Source organism: Quercus lobata, chromosome 3 (genome assembly GCF_001633185.2).
Source record: "Quercus lobata isolate SW786 chromosome 3, ValleyOak3.0 Primary Assembly, whole genome shotgun sequence".
Taxonomy (NCBI): Eukaryota; Viridiplantae; Streptophyta; class Magnoliopsida; order Fagales; family Fagaceae; genus Quercus; species Quercus lobata.
The window spans coordinates 14,091,300-14,105,547 of record NC_044906.1 but is presented as its reverse complement, the minus strand read 5'-3'; the positions used below and the strand labels follow the sequence as shown (position 1 = coordinate 14,105,547).

The following is a 14,248-nucleotide window of genomic DNA, read 5'->3' as shown; positions in this document are numbered from 1 at the left end:
ATCTATAATTGATGATTTAACACATTTGCATTATCTTTTTGAAATATTTTAGGGTTTCAATTGAGTTAAGGTTCTATTGGTCTCGTACTTTGAGAGTCTTAATAAAAATGAAAAAGAAAAATGTGCTAATTAAAAGCACTATAAAATGTTCAAAATATAATGTAATATTGTCTCTCATTGATAAACTTCATCAATTTAACTAATGAATGTTTATATCACGTTTTTTGTGATTAATAACATGGCAATTTGTAAGCCAATAGTAAAATTTGTATATCACTAATAAAAAAAATGTACAACTTTTAGAAAATATATATGATTGTATAAAAATTTGGGATTTTAACTATGAAAAGTGGGGCCTTTTTTACCTGAGGAATTTTTTTTTTTTTTTAGTGGGGCCTTAGGCCTAGGCCTTGAGCCGGCCCTGACCATACATCAAAATTGATTGGTACCTTGGCATGATGATTGTAAAGTTGTGATTTACAATTATGTTTTATGTTAGCCTTATTCCATGACAAAAAATGTTGTAATTGCTCTAATTTTGTTCATTGTATTTTGTGGGATTTTATTGTATTGGATTTAGTACAAAGTTGGTGAAGACTCAAGCTTAAATAAAGAATCAGTGGATTTCGCGAGAAGTTAAGTCGCGAAAGAGCATGTGAGGAGCACATAACTGGAAGCTAAAGAGTCGTGCTAGGCTGTCGTTTTTGCAAGTGTCTCGTGGGTAAGGCTTTCCCGCGAGACAGTCACGAAACATTCTGCTTTGAGGATTTTTATGTGTGAATTCCTTACCCTTCTCTCATACTATATATACTCTCATAACCCACAAATGTAAGAGAGGCTATTCAGAGAGAAAAACCCTAGATAGGTTTTCTACAACACACACACCCATCTTTTTAAGAAATGACTACTCATCCTTAGTGAGAAATCATTGTAGCCTCTTCTCCATCCCTCTCCCATTGTCATACCTTGAAAGGAAATTTGTACTCAAACACAACTCACACCTATTCAGAGTGTAGAGAGTGTTTTGGAACTTGGAAAGCTTTGGAGAATTGCCAAAAAGAAGCTGGTGAGGCTTGGCGGATGCAATCGGGTTGATTGCGGGATCCGGAGAGCTAGAGAAGACAAGGCTCGGCGAAGTAAGTTGGTAGCAGGAGCTTGGAGGGCTCAAGTACATGGGGTAGACTAGGCTTGGAGGGCTTTTTGTTATTCGTGTACTCCAACTTATTCTCTAGTAGATCGATTACCACTTGGAGGACGGCAAAGAGGTTTTTCGCCAAGTTCTTCGGTTTCTTCTTTGATAACACGTCTCAGTGTTATCTGTATTTGCATCTCCCTTCCCTATTCTTGTTCGTTTCATTTTACTACTGTGTTGCTTTAAATATGAATTAGAGTAGCTCTATTGCTTGTTTGCTTGCGTTTACACTATTCCGTACTTAGTATTAAGTTAGTGTAAAATCAATCAAGCCGTAATTTGCATTGGGGGGGTCTAAACAAGCTCTTGTGTTTTTAACACATTTTTGAACTTTCAATTGGTATCAGAGCAGATACACTTGTTTTGGTTTCATTACCTAAGTGTGATCCTTGACCCCTTGTTTGTTTTGCTATGGATAATGCTTTGTATGCTTCTATGGATATTGTTGATTGTAACATGCCATGTATTTGTGAAAATGCCTCTATAAGTGTTAATCTTCATAATTATGATGACATATTACTTGAATCTATGGATGTTGTTGACAAACTCTTGAAGAAAGGAGCTAAGAAGTTTCATAAGAATTTGAGCAAGTTTCGTTATGAAAAGGATGATTTGATTGCTAAGCTCAATAAATCCAATAAATTGGTTGAAAAATATAAGAAGCTTGCTGAAAATTCTCTTGAAAGGCTGAAAGAGTTTGAATGTTTGAATATGGACTTGGATGCTAAACTTGTTTTGTCTAACAAACTAGTTGATAATCTTAAATGTGAAAATGAATCTCTTAAGATGCATGCCAAGTGTTTGATTGCTGAACCTGTTGATAAAAATGATGATAATATCTGTTGCAATCATGTTGTGGTATCCGATTTTGTGCCTATTATGTGTTCTACCTCAAAGGATAAATCGATGTATATTCCTCCACACAAAAGAAACCAAAAGGTGGAGAGAAAGGCTCTTAAGCCTAAGCCTCTGTTTAGGTCCCATCCTAAAGAATTGAGTGGATCTAAGTTTGTTCCTAATTGCCACCATTGCGGTGTGATTGGTCACATAAGACCTCAATGCTACATGTTGAAGAAAGAACAAAACCATGGTGCTAAATCCCTCCCTAAAAAGCCTAGTGGACCTAAACACATTGTTTGTCACCATTGTGGTGCCTTTGGTCATCTAAGACCTAATTACTCTAAGTTTCATGCTCTTAAAAGAATCAAAAGAAAAGAGAAACTTGAGTTTCTTGGAAGTTGTACTAAAAAGAGTAAACCGGATTTGAGTGAAAATAGCATGTTGTTAAAGAAAGTGTTTAATGCTCTTAACTCCTTGTCTATGTACATCTCCGGCTTTCATTCTTCCAACCCTCGTCTTACTTCTCATGAGACACTTATTCCAAACAATAGTTCTGTTTGGATGAAAAAGGGTTCTTATGGTTGAACTTTTACTCTTTTGGTCCTTGATCTATTCTTTCGATCTTTGTAGGACCCTTCATGCATTTGATGCTTCATTGTCATGCATTTGTGCATCATGCATCTCTTTATATGCATTGTATTGTTTTTGTTTTGATCTTACTTTTATGTCTTTGTTTTGTGTGTGTAAAAATCCAAAACCACATAAAAAGTAAAAAATTCAAAAAGTTTGATCGTATATGTTTGAGCACTTTTCACATGTGAATTTGGCCTAGTACCTTCGTACGAATGACGTAGTGCATTTACGAGTTTAGCTTGTTATATATGCACATATATCTTTGTGGGAGAAATCTTGAAATCTATGTGTGATTGTTGTAAATAGATCTTCAAACTTGTCATGAATGATTGGTCAATAGTCTTGTTTGTCTAAATACTTGCATAGACTTGTGCCTATATATCTTCCCACTTTTATTTTTATGTTTTTGCAAATAAAGCTCACCAAATGTAAATCTCAAAATGAAAAAGAGATTATGAGCTGCAAAAGTCTGTCATACATACTAGTATTTGACTAAGAAAAAGGGAAAGCGACCTTTTAAATTGAAATGTATAGTGCTCAAAAATAGGGATGGCAATTTTTTCCCGCCCCGCTTGACCCGCCCCTCCCCGCTTCGCCCCGTGCGGGTTTTCCCCGCCCCGCAAAGGTGATGGGGCGGGGATGGGGCGAGATTTTAGACCCGCACCACGGGGCGGGGCGGGGATGGGTTTACACTTTTTAGACCCACCCCGCCCCATCCCCGCCCCGCCCCGCATTAATAAGGGTTAAATTGTAATTTTATTGTACGCTAAAACCCTACTATTTAAACAAAAATATCATCAACTTATTTTATTCTACCTAACGTGCCTCTACCTCTTTTTTCTCTCTAACAAAGTTGGAAATAAGGTACCAATTTTAACTTCTTTTTTTTTTGTCTTTGTTAGAAACAAATTTATATACTATTGAATTGATGATTTCATTCATGAGGGTTAGGGATATGTTTCCCTATGTGTTTGATTGCCAATATGATTCTTTCTTTTTCTATTGATTCTTTTTTTTTTTTTATAGTCTATTGATTCTTTTCTAAAATCCACTAGACGGACAGAAAGATTAATCCCTATGAATAGAATATAAGTGATTTCTATTTTCTATGTCAATGTCATAAGCTTTACTGAGCTCTTCACGCCTGCCTTACTTGATTGGCTTGCTAGATTTACTATTGGCATAATATATCCTATTCGGCATTGTTTCATAACCCCGGTCATTGCTACTGGCTTTAGTAGCTGTTCGTTCTTGTTGATTGGCTTGCTAGATTTACTACTGGCATAATATATCCTATTCGGCATTGTTTCATAACCCTGGTCATTGCTACTGGCTTTAGTAGCTGTTCGTTCTTGTTCTCCACACAAAACATACTTAAAATTTAATTTTGTTTTATGTATTTTTATTAAAAAATATAAGTTACAGGTTTTTTTTTTTTTTTTTGAAAGGGGTACAGGTTTGAGACTTTGTCCCATTCACTATGAAATAGTAACAAAATGGGAGGAATTAACTAATGCATATTGCTGACTACTTAATATAAAAGAGATTTGTTTTAGTGTTTTTTAGGCCAGTGAAATATGAATACTCATTTGTGTATGTGCTACGAGTGCTATGATTTTTAATTTAATTTTTTAATGACGTTGCTAAATATATTTTAATTGTTTAACAACATTGTCAAGGAGATTTGTTTTTAATTTTTTTTTTCATTCCCATTATTTTATATTATCTCTGTTGGAGAAATATAGTTTGTCCATTACTAAGTTGCTAAATTAATATCAGGAAAAAAATGACTTCACATGAAAACATTGGTAGCTCCAATCCATCTGGCAGCAATCAATTTCCTTTGATAGTAGATGAAGATAATGCAACCCCATCATCACCTCTATTGAATATGCCAAACGATGTCCAAGCAGTCCAGCCTAGCAATGAAATAATTCAAGAAGAGGGGAAGTACAAATCAATTGTTTGGAATCATTTTAAGAGAAAGAGAGTTGATGAGAAAGACAAGGCTGAGTGCAATTATTATAAGAAATTGCTAGTAAGGGGATCCAATTATGGCACTAAACATTTGCATGACCACGTGAAAATATGTCCAAGGAGAAAGTTTCAAGACATTAGGGATATGAATCAAAAAATTTTGGCGAGGGATCAAAATAAAGTGGATTCAATGGCGGGTGTGAATGCTTATAATTTTGATCAAAATGTATCAAGAAATGAACTTGCTCGTATGATCATCTTGCATGAATATCCCCTCTCTATAGTTGACCACATTGGTTTTAGAAAATATTCAACTTATCTTCAACCATTGTTCAGGATGGTTTCTAGGAACACAATCAAGAAGGACATTTTGAGCATCTATGAGAAAGAAAGGGAGAAATCAAAGCATGAAATTGATAAGAATCAGGGTAGAATTTCTATTACCACTGATATGTGGACTTCACAAAACAAAAAGTGAGGGTTTATGGTTGTAATAGCACACTTCATTGATGGTTTGTGGAGATTACAAAGCCGAGTTATGAGGTACTTTTTTTAAAGTATATATTCATTTGTATGTTTCAATTAAATTCTTTTCAAATGTTTCATGAACTTATGTCATTGTTGGTTCTAATTATTTAAATTTCTCATTTAAGGTTTATTTATGTGCCATCTCCACATACGAAAGAAGTGCTTTCTAGTGTCCTTCTAGATACTTTGTTGGAGTGGAATATTGATAGGAAGTTATCTACTGTGACTATGGACAATTGTAGTACCAATGATGCAGTTATGAAAATTATCTTAGATAAGCTTCAACGTGGTGCACTTATTATGCGTGGATCAATGTTGCATATGCGTTGTGCAGCACATGTTCTTAATTTGATTATTCAGGATGGTTTGGATGTAATTGGATCATGCATTGAAAAGGTTCGAGAAAGTGTGGGATTTTGGACTGCATCAACAAAAAGAAGGCAGAAGTTTGAAGAGACAGCTCGACAAGCACATGTTGAATGTACCAAAGAACTAGCCCTTGATTGTAAGACTCGTTGGAACTCTACCTATCTCATGCTTTCTATTGCTATAAAGTATCAAAATGTCTTTTATCGATTGAACATATGTGAGTCATCTTATAAGTGCATTCCAACGGAGGAAGAATGGGAGATGGCAAGTAATATATGTGAGAGATTGGCAGTGTTTCACAAGGTTACAGAGCTATTTTCAGGTACCTCATACCCTACAGCTAATCTTTTCTTTCCTAAGGTATGTGAAATAAAAATAGCTTTGAATTCTTGGTTTACAAGTGCAAATGATGTGATTAGGAGTATGACATTTAAAATGTTGGAAAAATTTGATTGTTATTGGAATGTGATTCATGGTGCTATGGCTGTGGCAACCATTTTAGATCCAAGATATAAGATTGAATTGTTAGAATATTATTTTCCAATAATTTATGGTGATGAAGCTGATAATGAAATTCAAAGGGTTAGAGATATTTGTTATGAAATGATTCGTGACTACAGTTATGGGAGAATGGGTAGGGAAGGTACTCGTGGCCCTTGTGTGGGAGAGGATCCGCAAGTTGATGACTCCCTTATGGACTTTGAAAGATATCTTAGTCAGAAAAAAAGGGGTGGGAATATTAAATTGGAGTTGGACCATTACCTTGAGGATGATTTAATGCCAAGAACTATGGATTTTGATATTTTGGCGTGGTGGAAATCTAATGGGCCAAAGTATCCTATTTTGCAACGTATTGCAAGGGATATCCTTGCTATTCCAGTGTCAACTGTTGCCTCAGAGTCATCATTTAGCACAAGTGGTCGATTGTTAAGTCCACATCGCAGTAAACTTCATCAAAAGACTGTGGAGGCATTAATGTGTGCTCAAAATTGGTTATGGGCTGAAATTAATGGTAATTAAATTTACTAGTTTAATTATGCAATGATTTATGTTGCTGCATTCTTTATTATATTTTTCAATTGTTTGATTGAATTTATTTTATCTTTTTTTTAGGTTCTTCATCAACCATAGATGCAATTGAAGATAAATTCCAAAATATCCTGGATGATTATGATGATGAAGAAGAAAGTGGTGTCACAATGATGGAAGAAAGTGGAGATTCTTTTTGAAGAACTAGGCAATTTTTATTTTGTTATGTATTAGGAGTTTGGATTATTTTATTGTGTCATACTATGAGATTTTTGTTGTGATATTGTCTTTATTATTTAGTTTTTGCTAAATATTAGTTTGATTTGATAAGATAAATTTATATATAATTTCAAGCATATTTTTATTATTGAAATATGTCATTTTATTTGAAAAAATGGTAATAGTTATAGGGAAAATTAACAAAAAATAAAGTTTTACGGTGTAGGGCGGGGCTTCGCGGGTCTTCGCGGGGCCTTAAGGGGCGGGGATGGGGCAAGAAATTTTCCCCATCATGCGGGGCGGGGCGGGGATGGGGCAAGAAAAATCCATGTGGGGTGGGGGCGAAGATCTCATCCTTCGGCCCCGCCCCGCCCCATTGCCATCCCTACTCAAAAAGCCAAAGGCTAAATCACAATGTTGAAATATCAAAAATTTCAAGCACCGATCTCAAAAAGAGAGATATTATCAAAAAAGGATCAAATGTCATGAATTATGCAGAAGCCAAATGAAAAACTTCTAAATTTTGTAATCATTCTCTTGTGGGAGGTCATATATGCTCATTTCTATAATTGAGATAGACTACTTGATTTCATATCAGTTGTGTATGACTTGATTGAATTGATCATTGAAGTTTCACTCTAGTCTAAAGACTATTCCATACTTGATTTGCATATACAACACACAAGGTTAATGTTCAATGAATATCTATTTCATTTGTGTGATTGTACATGTTCAAATGTGATGTGTGTGTGCTCAACCATATGTGGATCAAACCAAAAAAAATTTTGTTCTTTTTGTTTGTTTTTGGAAGTGATTTGTATCATCCATGTTTTCAAAGTTTTTTAAATTGTTTTTGTGTGAAAAACATGCTTTCTGGGTGTTTTCGTGACTCATTTCATGTGTAAGCTCAGCTGGAAGTTAAATGGTCCAATTCTCAAGTTTTTCAGTTTTACACAGAGAGTTTCATGACTGTTTCGCGAGTAAGGCTTACCAGTGAAATACTAGCGAGATACCAGCAAAATTTTCGCAAGAAGCTAACCAACGAGATACCAGCGAAAATTTCCAGATCAGCTTTTTAAAGGGCATTTCGTGGGTCATTTGTTTTAAACGTCTTCCATCTTCTCTCATACCTCTGTTTTAATGTTTCTACATCAAAACCCTACTAAATTCAAGTGTTTTTTATTCCATTAACATCTCTAAGGTAATTTTTAACACTTTTCATTGATTTTGATTTTTAGATTATGTTTTGGTGGGTTTTATGTTCATAGTTAGGATTTTCTCAAATGGGAGTTGAAAAACTTATTTTTTGTCAATATTTTTAATTGGGTTTTGTTTTAAATGATAATTTGCTTTGAATGTTGGCCCCTTGTAGCAAAAATAACATGTATTAAGGCAAGATTTTTATATGTTCTTGCATTGTTTATCATACATGTGTAGTGTGTGCACTCTAAATGTTTAATAAAATGCCCAAATGACATTTTCTCGCTATTTTGGACTTCGATGAGTATCAAATTTTGGGGATCACCATAATTATTCATGTTTATTATGTTTTGATCATTGGTGGTGTGTTTTATATACTTTGCCTCGTGAGTGCTTATTCATGTATTGGTCATGCATCTCACATGCACACTAGATGTATCTTTGCTTGCACACACTCTAACACTTGACATGTTTTGCACTTCTCTTATGTTAGTTAAGACTTTTTAGACCTTTTAGCACTTAACATGTTCTTGTGTCTATGTCATGCTTAGGTTTACATCATGTTCCATCATCCTTAGCAAGTCATGTTCTTTATGCTTTGTAGCATTTTTTTTTTTTTATGTTTTTGGCTTATGTTTGAACTTCATTTTCTCATTCATCTTGCACCCCTCATACATCTTTTTTTTATCCTTGTCATATCTTCTTTTCTTTCCCTCTTTCCTCTTGATTGTTTTGTCTATTCGTGACAAAAAGGGGGAAAGTATACCGAAGAGTATGCAGGTTTGTGTCGTCATTTCTATATGACTCATGTGCACACTCTTAAAGGGAGTAATTCTACCTCGTGCACATTCGTAGGGGGAGAAAATCATAGGGGAGATGCATATACCAAGGGGGAGAAGACATTCTTTTATGAGAAAACCTTGTTTTACTATATGATTGTTTTCTCGTTGCTTTATGGCGCTTTGAGTTTTGTTTAGTATCATCTATGCTTTGCTGCTCTCATTGCATCATGCTCTTGTGCCCTAGTAGGATCTTGTTCTTAGATGCATATACTTCATGTATTTTGCATTGGTCAAGTGTTGGACATGCATTTATCCTTATGCTATTGTGCTTTATTGATTGCATGTTCGGATGATCATTTGCTTTGCTATATGATCATTGTGGTCATTTTCATATGACTGTCATGTGTTTGATCAAGTTGTTCATATATTTCACAACATGTTTACTTGATCGTATTTTACTTGTTACATTATACTTGTCCTTTTATCACTTGATTTACCTTGAGGGTTTAATGTGTTTTGTGCAAGTGTTTCAAGTTACAGGTATATATGTTCCAAGTGCTACACAGCTTCTAGATTTAGGTGTGAGTAAGTTTTGCCATTGTTCCCAAACTCACGTTTAAGTCTGGAGTCTGTTATATGGTGTTTTGTCACGGAATAGTCAAAGGGGGAGATTGTAAAGTTGTGATTTACAATTATGTTTTATGTTGGTTTCATTCCATGACAAAAAGTGTTGTAATTGCTCTAATTTTGCTCCTTGTATTTTGTGGGATTTTATTGTATTGGGTTTAGTACTAAGTTGGTGAAGACTCAAGCTTAAATGAAGAATCAGTAGATTTCGCGAAAAGCTCGCGAGAAACTAAGCCGTGAAAGAGCATATGAGGAGCATATGATTGGAAGCTGAAGAGTCGTACTAGGCTGTCGTTTTTGCGAGTGTCTTGCGGGTAAGGCCTTCCCGCGAGACAGTCGCGAAACATTCTACCTGGAGGATTTTTATGTGTGAATTCCTTACCCTTCACCTATACTATATATACTCTCATAACCCACAAATGTAAGAGAGGCTATTCAGAGAGAAAAACCCTCGATAGGTTTTCTACAACACACACACCCATCTATTTGAGAGAGAGCTACTCATCTTTAGTGAGAAATCATTGTAGCCTCTTTTCCATCCCTCTCCCATTGTCATACCTTTAGAAGAGATTTGTACCCAAACACAACCCACACCTATTCAGAGTGTAGAGAGTATTTTGGAACTTGGGAAGTTTTAGGGAATTGCCAAAAGAAACCGGTGAGGCTTGGCGGATGCAATCGGGTTGATTACGAGATTCGGAGAGCTAAAGAAGAAAAGGTTCGGTGAAGTCAGTTGGTAACAGGAGTTTGGAGGGCTCAAGTACATGGGGTAGACTAGGCTTGGAGGGCTTTTTGTTATTCGTGTACTCCAACTTATTCTCTAGTGGATCGATTACCGCTTGGAGGGCGGCGGAGAAGTTTTTCATCGAGTTCTTCGGTTTCCTCTTCGATAACACATCTCGGTGTTATCTATGTTTGCATCTCTCTTCCCTACTCTTATTTATTTCATTTTACTGCTATGTTGCTTTAAATATGAATTAGAGTAGCTCTATTGCTTGTTTGCTTGCGTTTACACTATTCCGCACTTAGTATTAAGTTAGTGTAAAATCAATCAAACTGTAATTTGAATTGAGGAGTCTAAACAAGCTCTTGTGTTTTTAACACATTTTTGAGCTTTCAATGATAAAAAATAATCATTCTAAAGTGGACACCATAAGTTGAAATTTTATCATATCTATAAAACAATTTTTTTTTTTTTTAAAAGTAAAGTGTTGACCACATACATACAAGAGGCAAATAAAATTTTGGTGACTCTTTTAGATTCAAATCTTATGAAGTAAATGACAGAATAAATAAACATAGACCCATTTTAATTATATGGCCACTATTATTGTGCTCATTGCTTAACTCCAACAATGATTGGTAAATCACCATCATTTTGTTTTTAGGAACAATTAACAAATGACCACTATTATTGTAAATTAGAAATAATACAGTAATACAGTTTAAAATAATAGTGGCCAAATAATCACAATAATACAGTTTAAATTATACATTTTTTTAGAAGATGATCAAATTATACATGATATTAACTTACACTTTTTTAAACCATACATTTCTAATATATGTAATGGCTTCTCATTATATATATAAATATATATATATATATATATATATATATAATTTATAATTTAAATGATTTTAGACTATTTATTTTTTGCACCCAATTATTCACTTGTCACAAAAATTAAAAACTTAAATGGACACTTGGTAGAAAATTGAAATCTAATTGAAATCCAATTTGGAATCTAATTAGATTTAGACTCTTCGATTTTTACATCAAATACTTTATTTTGCACAAAATTAAAAATTAAATAGAACACATGATACAAAATTAAGAATCCAATTAAAATCTAATTGGATTTTTCTATGAGCTTTGGCTATATATATATATATATATATATATATATAGAGAGAGAGAGAGAGAGAGAGAGAGAGAGAGAGATGAGTAAGGTTTGGATATTTTGGGAATCTAAAAGTTGGAACCCAAATAAAAAAATGTTTGGCTTATCTCCAGTACTTTTTTAAAAGGGATCTCCTTTTATTTTAACTAGCATGTAACACATGCAAACACATGGATGCATTTAAAATTAAACACAATTTTTATTATAAAAATACAGATAATTAGTCAAATTATTATTTTAAAAAATAGCATGTAACACATGCATTAATGCATATATATATATATAGTTAAATTTAAAATTAAACATAATTTTTATCATAAAAAAGGGTTTGGCTTACCTCTAGTACTTTTTTAAAAGGGATCTCCTTTTATTTTAACTAGCATGTAACCCATGCAAACACATGGATACATTTAAAATTAAACACAATTTTTATCATAAAAATATAAATAATTAGTCAAATTATTATTTTAAAAAATAGCATGTAACACATGCATTAATGCATATATATATATATATATATATATATATATATCTGTAGTTAAATTTAAAATTAAACATAATTTCTATCATAAAAATATAGATAATTAGTCAAATTATTTTAAAAAAAATTAAGTAAACGTAGTTAGTCACATGTTAAAATTCTTACCTAAATTTAATACTCCCTCCGTCCCACTTTGTTTGTCATCTATTCCATTTTGGGATGTCCCAAAATATTGTCCTGTTTCTAAAAATAAAAGTCATTAATTTACTAATGTTCCTATTATACCCATATTTTATTTTCAAAACTATTTGAAAAGAAAATCAACAAGAAATTTATTTAAGGATAGTTTTGGAAACTTATACATTTTTAAAAGATAGACAAGACAATAAATGATATTCCCTTAAAAAGTTTGACTTTTCAAACAGGACAAACAAAGTGGGATGGAGGGAGTAATACTTATGATAATTTTTTTTAGATTTTTAATAAGATAGAATATGTGGTAATTTTTGTTGTGTGGTGATTTTTATTGAGTATATGTAATTTTTTTTTATATTTTTTTTTATTTCATAGCTCATTAATATTAAATTTTTAATATTTTGTACTCATTAACTCACTTGGCACAAAGATTAAAAAACTTAGGTGGAAAAATAACACAAACTTAAGTGGATAATTATAGTGTGATCCCCACATAAATTTAGACATAATTTTTATTATAAAAATATAAATAGTTAGTCAAATTATTTTTAAAAAATAGCATGTAACATGCATATGTATGGATACATTTAAATTAAACACAATATTTATCATAAAAATTATTAATAATTAGTCAAATTATATATATATATATATATGTATATATTTTAAAGTAAACGTAATTAATCGCATATTATAATTCTTACCCAAATTTAATACTACTTATGATAATTTGTTTTTTCTAATTTCTAATAAGATAGAATGTGTAATGATTTTTATACTCATATGTGATTAGTTTTTTTTTTTTTTTAAAATTTTATAGTTCATTAATATTAGATTCTTAGTATTTTGCACTCATTAACTTACTTGACACAAAAATTAAAAAACTTAAATGGACATATGACACAAACTTGAGTGGAAAATTAATTATAGTGTGGTCCTCACATAAGTCTAGACACATGGCACAAAATTGGAAACTCTAATTTGAAATTCTAATTTGAATTTCTCTCAGGTTCATTTATTATTATATATATAGATATAGATGAGAAACTGTCACATCACCCACTAACTAAATAAAAAGTAGAGATTAAAACTCACAACAACTTGTCATTGTATATTTAAAACAAAATGCTATGTTCAATTAAAAAAAATACTAGAGATAAGCCAAGCGCATTTATAAAAAATAAAAAAAATAAAATAAAATAAAAAAACCCTCTATACTATAGTATAGATGACCATTATTATTGTGCTTACTTAACTTTGATGATCATTGGTAATTAAATTGCTATCTTTTTATTTTTGGGAACAATTTACAAATGTCAACCTCAACAATCATTACTAATTAAATTGCTTGTAAGACCTCCCTTCCTAGTTCTTGACTTCCTTCAAATTTTCTAATCAAAATAGTTCATAGCGTTTCTGTTGGAACTCTAATGCAACTTGGCAATATCTAGTTGATGACAAATGAACTACCCAAACTACTCATATGGCCCACAACCCAAAAGTGCTTTCACCTTTTTCTAGATTAAAAAAAGAGTAGTTCTAATGTTACATCTAGAGTAATTCTAATGCCACAATTTGCCTATATGACAAGTTATGATTGGTATATGAGTGTTCTCACATGAACCTACTATTTGAAAAGAAAATTAATTTATATTTTAAAAAAATCAATCTAATTGAGACATCTTTTTAATTGCTTCATTAAAAATAACTCTTTTTAAAAAAGTTAATAATTTTATTTAATGGTAATTTTGTAAACTTATACATTTTTATAAGACAAATAAGACAATAAATGATATTTCCTTAAAAAATTTAACTTTTCAAACAGAATAAACGAATTAAGACGAAGATAGTAATTAATAGTAAACTCTTTTAGGAAAATTTTGACAATACTTTTACGAGAAATATAAAATATGGTTAAAAAAAATTAATTAATCATTTTCTATAAAAATTTATTAAAATATTTAACTCTTAAAGCCTCAGTTAACTTTTTCACTTAAAACTACTGCATACCCTTAAATTACACTAGACCGGTTGAGGAGAATTTCAATCTTATATATATAAATAAATAAATAAGAAAAAGAAACTTTTCCCACTTAAAAGAAAGTCACTGATCGGAAACCTCCTTTTTTTTTTCTTTTTTTTTTAATTTTAATAGACAATAATGTAAAACTGAGGCACACACAATGACACAGTGACACGCACAGAGATTAAAATTACCCCACCCACCCCCCCCCAAAAAAAAAAAACATTGAATATACAAAACTCACCAGTT

The 14,248-nt window shown here is 32.2% G+C and overlaps 1 protein-coding gene across 1 annotated transcript; it reads left to right on the top strand.

Moving 5' to 3' along the window:
• The first annotated feature begins 4,451 nt into the window (after positions 1 to 4,451).
• LOC115980377 (zinc finger BED domain-containing protein RICESLEEPER 2-like) lies at positions 4,452 to 6,768 on the top strand. The gene is made up of 3 exons (XM_031102632.1): positions 4,452 to 5,116; positions 5,296 to 6,551; positions 6,653 to 6,768. Exons 1-3 carry the CDS (start codon positions 4,452 to 4,454, stop codon positions 6,766 to 6,768), a joined length of 2,037 nt encoding a protein of 678 aa, XP_030958492.1.
• Positions 6,769 to 14,248: the final 7,480 nt, after the last annotated feature.